This window comes from Melospiza georgiana, chromosome 14, assembly GCF_028018845.1.
Source record: "Melospiza georgiana isolate bMelGeo1 chromosome 14, bMelGeo1.pri, whole genome shotgun sequence".
NCBI classification, from domain to species: Eukaryota; Metazoa; Chordata; class Aves; order Passeriformes; family Passerellidae; genus Melospiza; species Melospiza georgiana.
In genome coordinates, this window is record NC_080443.1 from 20,677,703 (window position 1) to 20,695,021 (window position 17,319).

General features: G+C 67.5%; 4 protein-coding genes across 4 annotated transcripts; 3 read left to right on the forward strand and 1 right to left on the reverse strand.

Annotated features, from left to right (window-relative positions):
* Positions 1 to 145: 145 nt before the first annotated feature.
* On the forward strand, positions 146 to 2,505 carry HAS3 (hyaluronan synthase 3). The gene is made up of 3 exons (XM_058034211.1): positions 146 to 766; positions 1,261 to 1,362; positions 1,443 to 2,505. The coding sequence occupies exons 1-3, from the start codon at positions 146 to 148 to the stop codon at positions 2,364 to 2,366; spliced, it is 1,647 nt and encodes a 548-aa protein (XP_057890194.1). The 3' UTR covers positions 2,367 to 2,505.
* Positions 2,506 to 2,611: 106 nt separating this feature from the next.
* CHTF8 (chromosome transmission fidelity factor 8) lies at positions 2,612 to 4,979 on the reverse strand. Its single transcript, XM_058034205.1, has 4 exons — positions 4,959 to 4,979; positions 4,350 to 4,380; positions 4,155 to 4,272; positions 2,612 to 4,086 (listed from the first exon to the last, which is right to left on the reverse strand). Exons 2-4 carry the CDS (start codon positions 4,370 to 4,372, stop codon positions 3,871 to 3,873), a joined length of 357 nt encoding a protein of 118 aa, XP_057890188.1. The 5' UTR covers positions 4,373 to 4,380; positions 4,959 to 4,979; the 3' UTR covers positions 2,612 to 3,870.
* Positions 4,980 to 5,072: 93 nt separating this feature from the next.
* On the forward strand, positions 5,073 to 9,986 carry UTP4 (UTP4 small subunit processome component). Its single transcript, XM_058034076.1, has 16 exons — positions 5,073 to 5,270; positions 5,576 to 5,767; positions 5,846 to 5,930; positions 6,034 to 6,123; positions 6,285 to 6,493; positions 6,641 to 6,812; positions 6,892 to 6,983; positions 7,324 to 7,420; positions 7,588 to 7,652; positions 7,754 to 7,876; positions 7,979 to 8,138; positions 8,359 to 8,465; positions 8,746 to 8,841; positions 9,046 to 9,231; positions 9,312 to 9,422; positions 9,759 to 9,986. Exons 1-16 carry the CDS (start codon positions 5,112 to 5,114, stop codon positions 9,873 to 9,875), a joined length of 2,061 nt encoding a protein of 686 aa, XP_057890059.1. The 5' UTR covers positions 5,073 to 5,111; the 3' UTR covers positions 9,876 to 9,986.
* A 526-nt stretch (positions 9,987 to 10,512) lies between these two features.
* On the forward strand, positions 10,513 to 17,301 carry SNTB2 (syntrophin beta 2). The gene is given in 8 exon segments (XM_058034095.1): positions 10,513 to 10,544; positions 10,546 to 11,030; positions 14,137 to 14,347; positions 14,719 to 14,929; positions 15,475 to 15,617; positions 15,729 to 15,925; positions 16,003 to 16,184; positions 16,364 to 17,301. Coding segments are annotated over 8 exon segments (1,554 nt in total). The 3' UTR covers positions 16,457 to 17,301.
* The last annotated feature ends 18 nt before the right edge of the window (positions 17,302 to 17,319 follow it).

Sequence of the window (17,319 nt, forward strand, 5' to 3'; positions counted from 1 at the left end):
GGAAGGTGTCACCCCCAAACAGCGACCGGTGAGGGACAGGGTGGCCGTGGGGCAGCAGGGGAGCAGGGCCACCCCGCTTTTGCGTGCCGGGTGACCTGATGGGGAGGATGTCCCCGTGCCCTAACGGCGCCCCGTGTCCCCCCAGATGCCAGGGAGCCTCTCCACGGCCCTGCGTGTCGTGGGGACCAGCCTCTTCGCCGTGGCGGTGCTGGGGGGAATCCTGGCCGCCTACGTCACAGGGTACCAGTTCATCCACACGGAGAAGCACTACCTCTCCTTCGGCCTCTACGGGGCCATCCTGGGGCTGCACCTCTTCATCCAGAGCCTCTTCGCCTTCCTGGAGCACCGGCGCATGCGGGGCGAGGGGCAGCCGCTGCGGCCGGGGCGCTCCGTGGCCCTGTGCATCGCCGCCTTCCAGGAGGACCCCGACTACCTGACCAAGTGCCTACGCTCCGTCAAGCGCATCGCCTTCCCCGACCTCAAAGTGGTGATGGTGGTGGACGGCAACGGCCCCGACGACACCTACATGCGGGACATCTTCCACGACGTGATGGGCTCCGAGCGCTGCGGCAGCTACATCTGGAGGAGCAACTTCCACGCCTGGGGCGAGGGGGAGACGGAGGCCGGGCTGCGGGAAGGGCTGGCTCGAGTTCAGGCGCTGGTCCGCAGCAACACCTACTCCTGCATCCTGCAGAAGTGGGGCGGGAAGCGGGAGGTGATGTACACGGCCTTCCGGGCGCTCGGAGACTCCGTGGACTATATCCAGGTGCGTGCATGGGCTGGGGGATGTGGGCAGCGGGCATCTCGGGCACGGGGGCTGTGGGTGCAATGGGAGCAGCCCCGGGAATCCCCAGGGCTGGATCTGGCCCCATGCACTGGCCTAGAGCCACCAGGGCTGGGGGCTGCTGGCTTTGGGGTAACTGAGGTGTTGACTGCTGCCCATGGGTGTCCCATCAGCTCCTCCTCAGCACATGGCCTGCTGTGGCGTCATCCCGTGGGACAGTGTGGCACGGGGTGCGAGGTCCCCGCACGTGGTGGCAGGGACAGGTCCTCCCTCGGTGCCAGCAGCCAGAGAAGGGTGTCCTGGGCAGCGGTGCCCCGGTACCGCTGGCTGCTCCGCTCCCCTCCATCGCCTGCCGGTCTGCGGGGCTCTGCCCGGTCTCGCCGTCCGTGGCTCAGGCTTGCCTGGCTGAGGGCTGGGCCGTCTGCCGGGCGCGCGTGGGCGGCGGGAGCGGGGCTCGACGTTCCCTCTGCCCCCAGGTGTGTGACTCAGACACCGTGCTGGACCCCGCCTGCACCGCCGAGATGCTCCGCATCCTGGAGGCCGACCCCCACGTCGGCGGCGTCGGCGGCGATGTCCAGGTACACCGGCGTGAGGGAGGGCAGGGCTGGGGCCTCGGGGGCCGCAGCGCTGCCGGGGCTCACGTCCGTCCCCTCCCCAGATCCTGAACAAGTACGACTCGTGGCTGTCCTTCCTGAGCAGCGTGCGGTACTGGATGGCCTTCAACGTGGAGCGCGCGTGCCAGTCGTACTTCGGGTGCGTGCAGTGCATCAGCGGCCCCCTGGGCATGTACCGCAACGCGCTGCTGCAGCAGTTCCTCGAGGACTGGTACCACCAGACCTTCCTGGGCAGCAAGTGCAGCTTCGGCGACGACCGGCACCTCACCAACCGCGTGCTCAGCCTGGGCTACCGCACCAAGTACACGGCTCGCTCCAAGTGCCTGACGGAGACGCCCACGCGCTACCTGCGCTGGCTCAACCAGCAGACCCGCTGGAGCAAGTCCTACTTCCGCGAGTGGCTCTACAACGCGCTCTGGTTCCACAAGCACCACCTCTGGATGACCTACGAGTCGGTGGTCACCGGCTTCTTCCCCTTCTTCCTCATCGCCACCGTCATCCAGCTCTTCTACCGCGGCCGCGTCTGGAACATCCTCCTGTTCCTGCTGACGGTGCAGCTGGTGGGCGTCATCAAGGCCACCTACGCCTGCTTCCTGCGCGGCAGCGCCGAGATGATCTTCATGTCCCTCTATGCCCTCCTCTACATGTCCAGCCTGCTACCCGCCAAAATCTTCGCCATTGCCACCATCAACAAGTCGGGCTGGGGCACCTCAGGGCGCCGCACCATCGTGGTGAACTTCGTGGGGCTGCTGCCGGTGTCGGTGTGGGTGGCGGTGCTGCTGGGCGGGCTGGCCTACACCGCCTACAGCCAGGACCTCTTCAGCGAGACCGAGGTGGCCTTCCTCGTCTCGGGTGCCATTCTATACGCCTGCTACTGGGTGGCCCTGCTCACCCTCTACCTGGCCATCGTGGCCCGCCGCTGCGGCAAGAGGCAGGAGCAGTGTGGGCTGGTCTTCACTGAGGTCTGACCGTGGGGTGGTCCCTGGTGCCACGGCCATCCAATGTGTCAGGGTAGCCACCACTGTCCCCTCTTGCCCATCCCGGAACCACCAGGTGCTGGGGTGATCCCACGTGCTGGAGTGAACACCCCCAGACCCCTTTTTCCCAATCCCGGAGCTGCTGGGCAGCGCTGAGCGCTCCCAACCCTTGGCACTTTCATCAGATCTTGGAATCTTGCTTTTATTCTTTATTAAGGTGCAAACTTTTCCTATACTTTCCTTTTTCCATCCCAAGCTGGCCACGGAGAAGCCGAGCCAGGGCTGCCCATCACCCAGCCAGGTGCTGCCAGCGACATCCCAGCTGTGCCCTATGGAGCATCCCGGTGTGGAGCGCTGCTGGCCGCGCTCCCACACCCCATTCCAGAACCTTCCACCCCTCGGTGCTTTTACAGGGATTCCCGTCCCTCCTCCGTGGTGCTAGAGCACTCCCCAGCCCAGGACACCCATGGTCAGCACGGTGCCAGCCCTGCTGGCTGCGCTGCCTCTGCCCCACGGCTGCGTGCGGGCGCGTACCCACGGGCAGCCCCCAGGCCTCTCGGGGGTCTGGCTGCTCCAGGAGGGCAGCAGGTTCCTTCAGCTTTGCCAAAGAGCCAAGGGGGGATCCTGGCATGGAGAGACTGGGAAATCTGGGGGGCTGTGTGCCGGCCGGGGCGTTGCTGGAGACCCTCTGGGGCCGTGTCATGCTCTGGCCACCCCACGGCCCTGTCACTCCCACCCCAAAACCTTCCCAGCAGTGGGGAGATGGGGATTTAGGCAAGGTGCTTCCCAACTTTCCCCTCCCCAGGGAATTCACCTGTGGGTCCTTTTTTCAGGACTTGCATAAAAACCCCTTTCTATGACGGAGCTTTTAGCTGTTTTTTGTTTAATTTAATACGAGGTTTTTTAGAAGACTTTTGTAGCTCTTTGGTATTGTTGCAGATGGTTTGTAAATCTATTTATTTTTGAACCTGCCAGGGGAATTTTTTTCCATATTTCGGGTGGAAAAGGCTGGTTTTTATATCCTGATGGAGTTGTGGAAATAAAGACTTGAAGTGAGGACACATGGTGTGTTTTGGGGAGGGTCCCTGAGCCCCCTGCCCGACTTGAGGGAGGTTGGTGCTGAGTCCCTGCGTGGCACTGGTGTCCCCACAGCTGCAGGGAGGGCGTGGAAGAAGACATCTCCACTCTGGCACCTGCATGGATCCCTGGGATCTTCTGCACACTGTGGGCAGCCCCGGGGTGGGACACCCCTGCCCAGCTCACAGGAAGTCCCTAACTACCACGAGCCATGGCCCCGGGGTGATCCACGGGGTCTGTGGCCAAGAGCTTGGTTGCTCTCTGAAAAGAGTCATTTTGGGGGGGACAAGTGACCCAGACACAGGACCCAGCAGTTTCAGTGTCCCCTGTGCAGGAGAGGGATGAGCTCCTGGATCTCCCCAAGTGCCTGCTGCTTTTTCCATCAGCAGATCAGAGTTCATAGCCCACATCCTTCCCCTCAGACCTTCTTGGGCACGTGGGTGATGATGGGCTTGGGGCGGGTTTTGAAGAGCAGTTTGGTTTTGATGAGGGCAGTAACGGTGTAGTGGCCCTGGGGCTCCCCGGGGCTGGGCTGGGAGGCTCCTCCCTGCTTCACCAGCACAGCAAACGGCTTCTCCAGCTGCACCACCTTCCCGTAGAGGATGTGGTGCCCCACGATGAGCACAGGGACGCCCTGGGGAGAGCGGAGGGTGAGGCTGGGCTGGGCTGTCCCCGGCAGGTCCCAGTGGTGTCCGGCCTCACCTCACAGGTGTAGTGCAGGTCTCCCAGCAGGCTCCCGGCCAGGTCCCCGCTCTGCCGGGGCTCCACCTCGCCCTGCAGCTCCAGCAGCACCCACTGTGCCAGGGCCCCGGTGCCACCGCTGGGGAGACATGGGGAGAGTTAGCTGGGCACCAGCGGGCACAGGGACCAGGGGGCATGGGGACTCCTGGGGCTCACCTGGAGATGATGATCTGCACCATGCTGGGCCCTGCAGAGACACGGTCAGGGCAGGGCAGCGGGGAGGGGAGCAGGAGCCCCTGGCCCTTCCCCTCTGGGGGGATGAACTTGCACCCCCGGGCCCCACAGATCCCCCATGCACAGACCCCGTTCTGGGCCCACAGATCCCCCATGCACAGACCCCGTTCTGGGCCCACAGATCCTGAGATCCACCCCCCCGGGCCCTACAGAATGTCCCCAGGCCCTCCAGCCCCCCAGGGTCCCCTCAGATCCCCAGATCCAGCCCCAGCACCCGCACTCGCCATGCCCAGAGCCGCCCAGGCCCTTCCCGTCCCCGAGACCCCCAGAAACCGCCCCCCAGGCCCAGACCCCCCTGCGGGCCCTGCAGCCTCCCCCAGACCCTTGGGCCCGGATCCCTCCCGTGGGCCCTGTGCCCCCCCTTGCCGCCGCCCGGTCCCGCGGGGCGCTGGTGCCCTCCAGCGGCGCCGGTGCGGCGGGCACGGCCCGGGGCAGCCCGGCCGGGTCTCTCGGGGCCGGGTCCCTCCCGCCCGCACCGTGCGCTCGCCCCGCGCCGCGCCCCGGCCCCGCCGCCCGGCCCCGCTCCCGCACCCGCCGCCGGCCCCGCACGAATCTCCCGCCGCGCCGCCGCCGCTTCCGCTTCCGGTTCGGCGCGGCCCCGGGGCAGCTCCGGTTCCGGCGCGCCGCGCGCACGTGGGGCGGAGCGGGAGCGGAGCCGAGCGGAGCCGGGGCCGGCGGAGCGCCATGGGCGAGTTCGAGGTGCACCGGGTGCGCTTCTTCGGGCTGGTGCCGGCGGGCGTGCGCTGCCTCGCCTGCCACCCCCGCGGCTCCCGCCTGGCCCTGGCCCGCACCGACGGCGCCGTCGAGGTGTACAACTTCGCCGCCAACTACTTCCAGGAGAAGGTGAGGCCGCCGGTACGGGCCGTACCGGGATGTACTGAGCCGCACTGGGCTTTATCGAGCTGGTACCGGGCACGTACCGAGCCCGTACGGGGCTTGCTTGGTCCTTCCGATCGGCACCGAGCCTGTGCTGGGCCTGTACGGAGCCCAGCCGGGCCGTGTCCAGCCGGGACCAGGCTTTAGAGATCCGCACCGGGGCTGTACCGGGGCTGTGTCGAGCCCCGCCGGGGCTGTACCGGGCGTTATCTGGCCCTGCCGATCCGTACCGGGTGGTCCCGGTGCCGCGGCGTGACCCGGTCCCTGCGCAGGTGATCCCCGGGCACGAGGCGCGGTCGGTGGAGTCGCTGTGCTGGGCGGCCGGGGACCGGCTCTTCGGGGCCGGCCTCGGCGGGGACATCACCGAGTACGACCTGTCCGGGCTGAGCGCGGCCCGCGGCCTGGATGGCGGCGGGGGACCCATCTGGAGCATGGTGGCCAACAGCAGCGGCACCCAGCTGGTGGTGAGTCCCGCCGGGAGCGGCGCCGGGGCCGCGGGGAGGGGGTCCTGCTGAGCCCCGCGCTCATCCCGGTCCCCGCAGATCGGCTGCGAGGACGGCTCTGTCAAGATCTTCCAAGTGGTTCCTGGCGGGATCCAGTTCGAGCGGAACCTGGACAGGCGGAAAGGTGAGTCCTGGCTGCAGCACTGTCCCTCTGTCCCTCCCGGTGTCCCGGTGACCGTGGGGCTGTGACCCACAGGCTTTCACACAGAGCTCCCCTCCCTCCCCAGGCCGTGTCCTGTGCCTGTCCTGGCACCCCTCAGACACTCACATTGTGGCTGGCTCCATCGACTTCTTCCGTGTGATCGACGTCGCTTCAGGTACCTCCTGTCCCACAGCAGCCCCGCCCCATCCCATCCCATCCCATCCCATCCCATCCCATCCCATCCCATCCCATCCCATCCCATCCCATCCCCTGGGACCACCGGCCCCGCCATGCCCCGGGGGATCCCCCAGCCACCCCAGCCTTCCCCCGCTGCAGGCCAGACGGTTCAGAGGATCATGGTGAACCACCACGTGGAGAAGGCCAAGCGCGAGTGCGTGGTGTGGGCCATCGCCCTCCTGTCCAGCGGCACCGTGGTCAGCGCCGACTCCTTTGGGAGGGTGCAGTTCTGGGACTGGGAGCAGGGCACGCTGGCAGAGTCCCACACCGTCAGCACCTCGGCCGTGCTCTCGCTGGCCGTGTCGCAGGTGGGTGACACCCCCAGGTCCCCCTGGCCGTGTCACGGGTGGGTGACACCCTCAGGTGACAGGGAGCAGGAGCTGCTGCACTCTGCCTCCTGGCAGTGCCCTCCTGCTGTTCCCAGCCTGCTCCCACAGCCCCGTTTCCCTCTGCAGAAGGAGGACAGCATGGTCGTGGGCACCTCCACCGGGGCCACCTACCACCTGCAGCTGCTGCCCGTGCGGCTGGGCGGGCTGGAGAAGCGCTGGGTGCGGACCAAGCCCTTCCAGTTCCACAGCCACGACGTGCGGGCCGTGGCACACAGCCCCACCGCCCTCATCTCCGGGGGTAGGACCGCCGGGGGCACCGGGGCTGGGCAGGCTCTGCCCTCCCGGTACCCGCTGGCTGATCTGTGCTTGCCTTCCAGGCCTGGACGCCCAGCTGGTGATCCGCCCGCTGATGGAGAAGGTGCAGAAGAAAAACTACGACGCAGTGCTCCGAAAATTCACCTTCCCCCACGTGAGTGGTGTCTTGGAGCTGCTGGGGCTGGCAGGGCTGGATCTCCCTGCCCCTCTAGGTGCCCTCGTTGCCCTGTTCCTTCCCTGTGCCTGGCTCCCTTCTCTGCCCCGTTGTGTCTCCTTTCCTGGTACATCTGGAGGCTCTGCCAAGGAGCAGTGCAAGTTGTCGAGCTGGTCTTGCTGGTCCTGCTGGGTCTCCATCTCCAGGCTCCCGTCCCACGGACCTGATTTCCCTGCTCTCCCCCGCTCGGAGTCACCAGCACCCCAGGGCATTCCGGCTGTGCCCCAGCCCGTTGTGCCAGGCTCTCTGTCCCTGACATCCTGCCTGTTTTTCCACGCAGCGCCGCCTCGTCTCCTGCGCCAGGAAAGCCCGGCTGCTCCTCTTCCAGTTCTCCCAGTACCTGGAGCTCTGGAGACTTGGCTCCACTGAGGAGACCGGTGAGTCACAGGTGCAGCTCTCTGGTGTCAGCTCCCTGGCAGAGCCCGGACTGCAAGCAGGACTTTGGGAAGGGTCTGGGCACTCCCTGAGAATCCCCTGCTGCTGCTCAGAGAGCCCCGTGTGGTTTCCCCACTCTCACTGGTGGTCTGTGTGGTTCCATTCCCAGGAAAGGACGGCGAGGTCCTTCCCCTGTGCCGGATGCCCGAGCACCTGGTGCAGCTCAAGAGCAAGGTAGGGCTGAGCGGGCTGGGGTGCCCCCGGGGCAGCTGGGGGGTGTGTGCTGGGCTCTGGGGGTTCCTCGGGCCCCCCTGAGCCCCTCTGGGTGTCCCCAGGGCCCGGAGCACATCTACTGCAGCTGCGTCTCACCCTGCGGCACCTGGCTGGGCTACTCCACGGCCTCGCGCTTCCAGCTGTACCGCGTGCGCTGCGACGGGGACGGCGTCAGCCTCAGGAAGGTCAGGGGCTGCGGGGCTGGGGGGCTGGCCTGGCCACTGTCACTCGTGGGCACGTGGGTGGCAGTGGGCTGGCTGCCAGAGCTGCGTTCTCCCCGCTGCCAGGTCCCCAAGGTGCCCAAGCTGCTGCCCCCAGCCTACCAGCTCCAGTTCTCCGCCGACTCCCAGAGCCTCTTCGTGGCCTCCGCCCGAGGGTCTGTGCATGTCTTCCAGCTGCTGGAGCCGGGGGGCTGCAAACACCTGCACACCCTGCGGCCACCCTCAGGTGTGGGCTGGGGAGAGCTGGGCTGGGGGTTCTGACCCTGCATCCCCCTCCCCTGTGGGTGCACAGGGGCGTCCCCCTTTCCTGCCCTCAGGGGTGTGGGAGTCCATCCTGGGGGTGTTTGTGCCCTCGTGCGTGGCACTGGGCAGTCAGGGGGACGTGGGGCTGGGTGTCTCTGGGGTTTGGGGCTCCCAGCACCCCTCTGAGCCCAAGCTCTCTGCAGGCTGCTCCGAGGCCGTTTACCTGCTGGCACCGAGCACCGACGGGCACTGGCTGGCAGCCGTCAGCGGAGACTGGGCCATCCACATCTACAACCTGAAATGCTTCAAGGTGGGCCTGGGAGTGACCCCCCCAGCCTCAGGGGACACGGGATGGGGGACTCAGCATGCACTGCCCCCCTGGGAGCCATCACTGCATCCCTGGAGCAGGGCTGCGGTGGCTGTGGTGTGGGAAAGGGGGTCAGAGGCAGTCCTGGATGTTCTGGTCAGGGGTGGCTGTGTGGGAAAGGGGTCAGAGGCAGTTCTGGAGGTTCTGGTTTGGGATGGGTGTGTGGGAGAGCTGTCAGGAGTGGCCCTGGTGGATCCCATCAGTGCACTGTCCCCTCCTGCAGCATCACTGCGTGGTGCCCAACTATGACTGCGCCGTATCTGCCCTCGCCATCCATCCCATCACCAACAACCTCGTCATTGCCTACTCAGACCAGCAGGTAGGAGCTCTGCTAGCCGAACTGTCGTGCCCTGCTCCCTTCCCTGTGCCCGTCTCTGTGCCATCAGGGCTGCCAGGTCAGTTCGGGGCCCTGCCTGGAGCTGCTGGCAGGAGCAGACAGCCCTGAGCGTGTCCCTGCTGTGCTGCCTGGAGCTGCTGGCAGGAGCAGACAGCCCTGAGCGTGTCCCCACCGTGCTCCCTGCAGCTGTTTGAGTTCAGCATCCCCGAGAAGCAGTACACGAGCTGGAGCCGCGCCGTGCAGAGCCGGGGGCTGCACCGCGCCTGGCTGGAGCGGGACTCGCCCATCACCCACATCACCTTCAACCCCAAGAACCCCTCTCACATCCTGCTCCACGACACCTACCTGCTCTGCGTGCTCGACAAGTCCCTGGTGAGCGGGCGGGAGGGCTGGGGGTGCCCGGGGGGCTCCTGCAGAGCCTGACCCACACTGTGCCCACTGCCCTCCCGCAGCCCCTGCCCGACGACAGTGCCCTCCTGATGAACCAGAGCACCCTCAAACAACTCCCAGAGACCGCCAGGAAGAGGCAGCTCCACGCCTTCAAGATCTGCAAGAAGTTCCAGGTGGGTGATGGTGCTGGGGAGCAGGGTCAGGGAGGTGCTCGGTTCTGGAGAGGGACTGGGAACAAGGTATGGACAGCACACAGGGAATGGCTTCCCACTGCCAGAGGGTTAGATGGGATAGTGGGATGGAATTGTTCCCTGGGAGGGTGGGCAGGCCTGGGCACAGGTGCCCAGAGCAGCTGTGGCTGCCCCTAGACCAGGTTGGGCAGGACTTGGAGCAACCTGGGCCAGTGGAAGGTGTCCGTGCCGTGGCAGGGGGTGGAACGAGATCCCTTTAAGGTCCCTTCCACCTCAAACCATTCCCTGATTCCACGATTCCCATCTCCTGCCTTGCAGCCACTGCTCTTCATGGATCTGCTGGACAAGAACTGCCTGGTTGTGGTGGAGCGACCCATCATGGACTTCAAAACCCAGCTGCCTCTGCCTGTCCAACAGAAGAAGTTTGGCACCTGAGAGCAGAAGAAGCCACTCCAACCTCGGGAACTGTCTCTGTGCTGCCTTCCTGAGGCACTGTAAGAATTTTCTTAAGGTGCTTTAGGAATAAAACCTCACTGTTGTGTACATGCCCAGGCTCAGGGTTCATTCCTGTTGTCACACCACCATCATGTCATCATGATTTTCATATCCTTCCAGTTCTGCATCCCGGGGCAGGGACAAGGTGGCACCCCAAATTCCATCCCCTTTCCCTCGCAGTGTCTAATCCCAGTGTTGGCTTCTGTCTCCCGAGTGATCTTGTGGGTCCCTGGGTGCTGCCTGGGGCTGGGCAGCCTCATTCCCTAAGGGCGGGGTTGTGGGGTGTTGCGTGGGGCAGGGAAGCGTCATTCCCCGAGGACGGAGGGAGGGAAATCGGGGATCCCCGGAGAACACGGCAGATTTAAAGCGCAGCTGGTGAAATAAATCGCAGCGCGCCAAACAAATCTCAGCGCCAGACATGGCGTGCGGGGGCGTGGCTTCATAGGCCCCGCCCTTCAGCGCGACCAATCACAGCAGCGGCGGCTTAGCCGCCACCTCTCTGATTGGTGGCTGCGGCCGTGGGGGCGGGGCCGCCCCACCCCGTCCTCCCGCGCCCCCGAGCCTACCGCAGCGCGCCATGCGGGCGGGGGCGGGGCCGCAAACCGCGCCCTCCGCCAGGCCACGCCCCTTCCCCGGTGACCGGCGGCGGCGGCGGCGGCGGCGGCATGGCCGTGTGGACCCGGGCTTGTAAAACGGGGCTGCTGGAGCTGCTCCTGCGGGAGCGCTGGGTCCGCGTGTCCGCGGAACTGACCGGAGAAACGCTGAGCTTAACGGCGGAACCGGGCACCGGCGATCCGTCGGTGGTGAACGGCGTGGTGAACGGCAGCGCGGAGGCGGCGGCACCCGGTGGCGTGAGGAGGGTGCGGGTGGTGAAAGCGGAGGCGGGAGGGCTCGGGATCAGCATTAAGGGAGGTCGGGAGAATCGGATGCCGGTGCTGATCTCACGGATCTTCCCGGGATTGGCGGCGGAAAGGAGCGGAGCGCTCCGGTTAGGCGACGCCATCCTCGCTGTTAACGGCGTCGATCTCCGCGATGCCACCCACGATCAAGCTGTGCAGGCGCTGAAGAGAGCCGGGAGGGAGGTCATCCTTGAAGGTAACGCCTCAACCCCTTCCTCTCCCCCCGAATCCCCGGTACGGGCCCCCGGTGCTCTCCTGTCCCTCGTCCCGGTGCTCCCCCGCCGCTACCGGCTCCCACCACACCTCCCTGCCGCTGTCCCCGGACTCCCGGCCCGCCTTTGGGTCCCTTTTCCGGGTGTGGGACGCCACTCCCCCGCCCCAGTGCTGGCGCATTTCTGTGTCCCCCAAAGCCACGGGGGCCCCCAGGTACGGGGACAGGCGCTGCGGTGTCCCCCCGGCTCGGGCTGTTCCCTCTGTGGCAGGATGGGGACCCCTCACAGCTGGGGACAAGGACAGGGTTGTGATCACCGGTTGTGTTCCTCCAGAACAGATGTGGGTCCCTCAGAGACAGATCTGGGGTCCCCCAGGACGGACTTGTTGTCCCCTGTCTGTGGTGTCCCCCCGAACAGGTTGTCCCCTATCCTTGGTGACAATGCCCGGCTGGCTGGGTGTCCCGAGGGAGGGCTGTGACCCGGGCCGTTGGTCAGGCTCTGTCCCTGTCCCTGTCCCTGCGGCTCAGCCCCCGCGGGCTCGGTGTCCCCGGGCCCTGTGCCCAGCGCAGCCGGCTCGGGGCTGGCCCGCCAGAGCCACCGGCTCCTGCCCGACCTGTTCCCGGCAGCCCGACAAGCTCGGGCAGGACCTGCCCAGCCCGGTGGGGCGGCACGGGGCTCGTGCCAGGGGGCACCGCGAGGCCACCGGTGCCGTGGGTCGGGGGGGGCTGTGCCACAGTGCTGTGGTGCCGCACACACCGTCCTGGTGTCCTGGCACGTCCGTCCATCCCCCGCTGGGTGAGGCTGCTCCATGGGCACGGCGCCCGTTGGGTACAGGGACGGTGCTGCCGCCTTGCCACACGCCCCTGGCACACTGCAGTGGCTGAGGGGTCATGGCTGGGCTCCCTGGTGAGGGCACAGCTGGCTCGAGGTGCTTGGGCACGGCTGGGGCGCCACAGCAGGGTCAGGCTTGGTGCTGTGTTTGGGGGCTGGTGTTGGACACAGTGAGGGTCTCCACGGGACCCTGCACCCGGCTCAGCACGTCCTTCCTCCTGCTGCCCGTCCTTCCTCCTGCTGCCCAGCCGTTTGATCCTGTCCCACAGGAGCTCCAGCCCCGTGCTGTGTTTGTCCCTCGCTTCCGCCACGGGCACGGGTGCTGTGGCTGACACCTCTTCCTTTCCCTTCCTTTCCCTTCCTTTCCCTTCCTTTCCCTTCCTTTCCCTTCCTTTCCCTTCCTTTCCCTTCCTTTCCCTTCCTTTCCCCTCTCACTGTGCTGGGCACAGCTGCTCCGTGGCTCTGGTGGGACCGTCCCGTGCCCAGCTGCTCTCAGCAGAGCCCACGGAGGAGCTGCTGGGGGACACTGGCCGTGCCACCCAGCCCATCCCTCCTCACAGCCTGGAGCTGTGACCACCCTGGCAGGTGCCAGAGCTCCTCCCGGGCTCCGTGCCAGTGCTGGAGGGAAACCATCAGCCCTGCACGGCATCTCCGTGGGGTTTGTGTCACCCGTGCTGAGGCTGGGCTGGCCTCGGGGCCCACGCCAAGCACCTCCCCGGGCACCCACAGGCCCTGGGGGAAGGGAGCCCTTCCGCCCCGCATGGAGCTGTGGGTGCAGTGCAGACCCGGGGCACAAGCCTGGGAAAGCTGGCGGTGTTCCCTGCCGGTTGCAGGAGCTCGGTGAGCCCCGGTGAGCCCCGGTGTGCAGCCGGAGCTGCCGCGGTGCAGCCGGAGCTGCCGCCTTCCTGCGGCGGGACAGGCCAGGGGTGCAGGCACGGCTGGGCTTCCTCTGCGGTGAGCGTGGGTGGGGCGGCAGCGCCGGTGCCGGGGGTGGTGCTGGCCCTGCCAGGGCCGCTCTGTGCTGGTCACAGCCTGGCAGCAGCAGGAGGGGGGGTTGCAGGTGCCCCCAGCTCTGGCACAAGGTGCTCCGTGTCCTGCCTGCGCCTGGATGCATCCCGCTGAAAGCAGAGCCGGTTCTGCTGCCCCACCATGGGCACGCACGGCGCTGGTCACCGCGGGGCACCCACACTGCTCTGGCAGCGCCCTGGCACGGCGCTCAGGCTCCAGCCTGGCCTCACCCTCCTGGCTGCCCCGGCTCGGTGCCTGCCCCGCAGGGTCGCTGTGAGCCGCAGCCCCGCGTGCTGAGCTCCCTCCCCGCGCTGGAGGCAGCTGCCCACATCTGGCAAACATCTGCCGAGCGGCCCCGCAGCGGGAGCTGCGCTGCTGCCCGGCGCTCCCCGCCCGGCCGGAGCGGGATTAGGGGTGTGGGACGCGGTAATCCCGGGATCAGCGCGCCGGCAGCAGCTAATATTAACTCCTGTGCTGCCCACGGCAAGGGCAAGCGCCTCGTGGCTCAGCAGGGCCGGTGGAAGGCGGGGGCCGCTGTCTGCTGCCCGGTTCCATCCCTGCCGTGCCTCCCTTGCTCGCAGCCCCGCAGTGAAGCGTTGGCAGCAGCACAGCCTGGGCCCCACCAGCGGTGTCACTCCCCTTGCAGAGGGCCTGGCTGTGGCACTGTGCCGGCTCCGGGATCCTTTCAGCCCTGGTTTCCCGGTGCTGAGCAGCCCATTTGCTGTTGGGTTTGGTTTTCCCTCCCGTGCCCCATCCCTGTCCCTCGGCGCAGAGCCGGGCCGGGCGGGGGCCCAGGGCTGCTGTCAGCAGGGCGGTGCTGGGCTGGGACGCTCCGGGGGGAGCAGGGGCTGAGCTGCTGCCTCCTTCCTTCCTTCCCGGCCTGGAGAGGCGCGGGGAGCCGCGATGGCTTGGCTGCACACCCTGCTCCCCCGGCCCGGCATCGCCGGCAGGGCTGGAAACTTGGCGGGCACGGCCCTGGCTGGGCAGGATGGGCCAGGATGGGCTGCAGCCTGACCTCCCGCCCAGCACCATTGTCCTGTGGCGCCTTCCCCTTCCTACGGCCGCGCCGGCAGCGGGATGGATGAGCTGTCACCCTGTCCTTCACGCGGGACATCCCTGACCCGGACAGGGTGGGACCCCCAAGCCTTGCTGTGGGAGGGTCACGCTGCCCTGTCAGACCGATCCCGGGGCACAGGGCTGTGGTGTGGGGTGCAGGACCCTCCCGGGCCTGACTGTGCCCCCTCCCCACAGTGAAGTTCATGCGGGAGGTGACGCCCTACATCAAGAAGCCGTCGCTGGTGTCAGACCTGCCCTGGGAGGGGGCGGCCCCGCAGTCCCCCAGCCTGAGTGGCAGCGAGGACTCGGGGTCCCCCCAGCACCAGGGCCCCCGTGACCGCAAGGTGATCCCCCTCAAGATGTGCTTTGCTGCCCGGAACCTCAGCATGCCCGACCTGGAGAACAGGTGAGGGCACTGGGTGCTGTGGGGGAAACCCTGCTCCCCAGAGACCCCCAGGACAGGACTGGGTCTGCTCAGTGCCAGTGTGGGGGACCCTGCACCCCATGGACACCCTGGGCACAGCTGGGGCTGCCCCTCACTGAGGCCATGAGCCCTGCTTTGCCCCCTGAGCTGTGGAAGGGCACTCCAGAGGGTTTGGCCGGGGCCAGGGCTATGCCAAGTTCCCTCCCAGCCCCCTGGCAGCCCCTCTGCCTTAAAATGAGAGCTGAAAGCCCTGGCAGATGGAAATGCACAGCAGAAGCCCCACACCAGTGCAGCCAGTTTGCAGTGCAGGGCGCAGGCAGTGCTGGTGTCCCACTCTGTCCCTGTCCCCGCAGGCTGATCGAGCTGCACTCCCCGGACAGCCGGAACACGCTGGTGCTGCGCTGCCGGGACACGGCCACGGCGCACGCCTGGTTCAGCGCCCTGCACGCCAACATCACCGCGCTGCTGCCCCAGGTGCTGGCCGAGCTCAACGCCACGCTGGGCTCCGGCAGCCCCACGGCCGGGGGCCGGGAGGTGAAGCACATCGCCTGGCTGGCCGAGCAGGTACCGCTGATGGGGGTGTGTGGGGTGCTCCCAGAGACAGCAGTGCCAGGGATGTGCCAGGGGGCTCCCAGGGACAGCAGTGCCAGGGATGTGCCAAGGATGCCACCGGGGCTGTGGATGCAGCCAGAGAGCCCGGCTGGGGCTCTGGCTCTGCTGCTCTCCCATCCAGCTGTGCCCCGGTGGTGGCAGCATTTCCTGTGCCCTCAGCCCCTTCTCCCGCTGGGAATTTCCAGATGGAACCCCTCATCACACCCTCCCTATTCCCTGAATTCACTGCCTGAGAGCTGTATCCAGCCTGGCAGTGTAGTAGGCAGGATCCCTGGGGGCTGCTCCTACCGTGGTTTCCAGGATGGCAAACAAAGAGGATGTGGGACTGGGGATGTGGGTCGGGACTCTGGCTCTCACTGCTCTCTGTGCCCATCCCTGTGGGTGCTGTGGATGCTCCCTGGCAATGAGGAGCCGCTGCCCTGGGCTCCATCTGCCCGTGGGCTCAGGGCCGGGTGCCAGGGCTGTGACTCCCCCTCACGGTGCCCGGTGCCCGGCAGGCGCGGCTGGACGGCGGGCGGCAGCAGTGGCGGCCGGTGCTCATGGCGGTGACGGAGAAGGACCTGCTGCTCTACGATGGCATGCCCTGGACCAGGGACGCCTGGGCCTCGCCCTGCCACAGCTACCCGCTGGTGGCCACCCGGTGAGCCGGGCTGGGGGCCGTGCCCGCGCCTCGGGGCAGGGATGCGGCGCCAGAGCGCCCGTGGGGTGACACGGTGCCGGTCTCTGAGCCCGGCCATGCCCTCCCCTCCAGGCTGGTGCACTCCGGCTCCGGGCGCCGCTCGCCCGCGCTGGGCTCGGAGCTGACGTTCGCCACGCGGACGGGCTCGCGCCAGGGCGTGGAGATGCACGTGTTCCGCGTGGAGACCCACCGCGACCTGTCGGCCTGGACGCGCGTCCTGGTGCAGGGCTGCCACGCCGCCGCCGAGCTCGTCAAGGAGGTGACCGTGGGTGAGTGTCGGGCCCCCACGGCTGTCCCCAGTGTCCCCAGGCCCCCCCGGGGCTGACGGCCGCGGCTGTGCCCGCAGGCTGCACGCTGGGCGGGCAGGAGGTGCAGCTCTCCATCCACTACGAGGGCGGCTTCACCATCTCCCGGGACGAGCCGGGTTCCCGCGTGCTCTTCCGCTACCCCTACGAGCGCCTGAAGATGTCCGCAGATGACGGCATCAGGACCCTCTACCTGGATTTCGGGGGCCCTGAGGGCGAGCTGGTGAGGAGGGGGCAGCAGGGCTGACCCCTGCTCTGGGGGACCCACTGCTTCCTCCTGCTTTCCCCCATCCCTGCCCATCCCAGCTGCCCACACCCGCTGGGTTTGGCTGACTGGAGCCCCCAGCCCTGCAGTCCCCGGTGGGATGTGGGGGGCTGACACCCCTCTCCATCTCCCCCCAGGCGCTGGACCTGCACTCCTGCCCCAAGCCCATCGTCTTCGTGCTGCACACCTTCCTGTCGGCCAAAGTCACCCGCATGGGGCTGCTGGCATAGGTGCCCCAGCCCCTCGCCCTGTCACCACCAGCTGGGGGTCGCGGAGGGCCCCCCAACCTCTCCTGCCCCATCGGTGCCTTGCTGGGACTGGGATCGCTGCCCTGGGAGCGCGGGAGGCTGCGGGGCTGAGCCCCTCCTGCCCCAGGCAGTGCTGCCCGGGGGGCTTGGGTTACTCACACCAGCTTTAATCCCCCCGGGGCTGAAGCCATCGCTGATCTCACCGCCTGTGCCTTGGAGCGGGGCCAGCCCGGCCCCCCTGCCCGGGGAACCCCTGGTGCCCCCCGCTCACCTCCGGGGGAACCAGCGTCCCCCTGCCTTGGGGCCTCCCCCAAAGAGGTCACATTGTCCCCATTTGGGGCAGGGCTGGGGCTGTGGGACCCCCCCATTGCTGCATGACAGGGTCCCCGTGCCCTGCTCAGGGTGGGGGGACACGTTTGTCTTACAGGGGGCACTCAGGGGGGCAGAGGGGGTGCTCTGGTCCCGGTGCCGGTCCCTGGGCCTTGGCCTCCCCCCGTGCCCCCCGGCAGTGCCCCCGGATCTCCCAAAGGCTGAACAAACGCCGTGTCTGTGCCGGGGCCGCGGGGACCCTGCGGGGCTGTCCCTCCCTGGGCAGGACATGTAGATTGATGCACTTTTCGCTTTTTGTACTTTCCCTCCCCTTGCGGCAGCTCCCACACCCTGCGGGCTGGGGGGCTCAGGTGGGACCTCCGGGGCTCCCCCCTCCCGCTGGGACCCCCACAGCCTCCGGGCAAACTCCTGCACGGGTCTCTGCCTCGGGGAGCTCTGGGGTCCTCTGGCTGCTGGCTCGGGTGCTGCCCCCTCCTTCTATTTTTGTATTCTTTGTAAATCGCTATTTATATCAG

What these genes read in the sequence shown, in the direction of transcription:
- HAS3 (XM_058034211.1), top strand. Translation starts at nt 146, where the DNA reads ATGCCAGGGAGCCTCTCCACGGCCCTGCGTGTCGTGGGGACCAGCCTC. An exon ending in ACTCCGTGGACTATATCCAG is followed by an intron (nt 767 to 1,260) that starts GTGCGTGCATGG and finishes CTCTGCCCCCAG; the next exon opens with GTGTGTGACTCAGACACCGT. An exon ending in GCGTCGGCGGCGATGTCCAG is followed by an intron (nt 1,363 to 1,442) that starts GTACACCGGCGT and finishes TCCCCTCCCCAG; the next exon opens with ATCCTGAACAAGTACGACTC.
- CHTF8 (XM_058034205.1), bottom strand. Translation starts at nt 4,372, where the DNA reads ATGGTGCAGATCATCATCTCCAG. An exon ending in GTGCAGATCATCATCTCCAG is followed by an intron (nt 4,273 to 4,349) that starts GTGAGCCCCAGG and finishes ATGTCTCCCCAG; the next exon opens with CGGTGGCACCGGGGCCCTGG. An exon ending in ACCTGCACTACACCTGTGAG is followed by an intron (nt 4,087 to 4,154) that starts GTGAGGCCGGAC and finishes CGCTCTCCCCAG; the next exon opens with GGCGTCCCTGTGCTCATCGT.
- UTP4 (XM_058034076.1), top strand. Translation starts at nt 5,112, where the DNA reads ATGGGCGAGTTCGAGGTGCACCGGGTGCGCTTCTTCGGGCTGGTGCCG. An exon ending in TGGCTCCACTGAGGAGACCG is followed by an intron (nt 7,421 to 7,587) that starts GTGAGTCACAGG and finishes TTCCATTCCCAG; the next exon opens with GAAAGGACGGCGAGGTCCTT. An exon ending in TTGCCTACTCAGACCAGCAG is followed by an intron (nt 8,842 to 9,045) that starts GTAGGAGCTCTG and finishes TGCTCCCTGCAG; the next exon opens with CTGTTTGAGTTCAGCATCCC.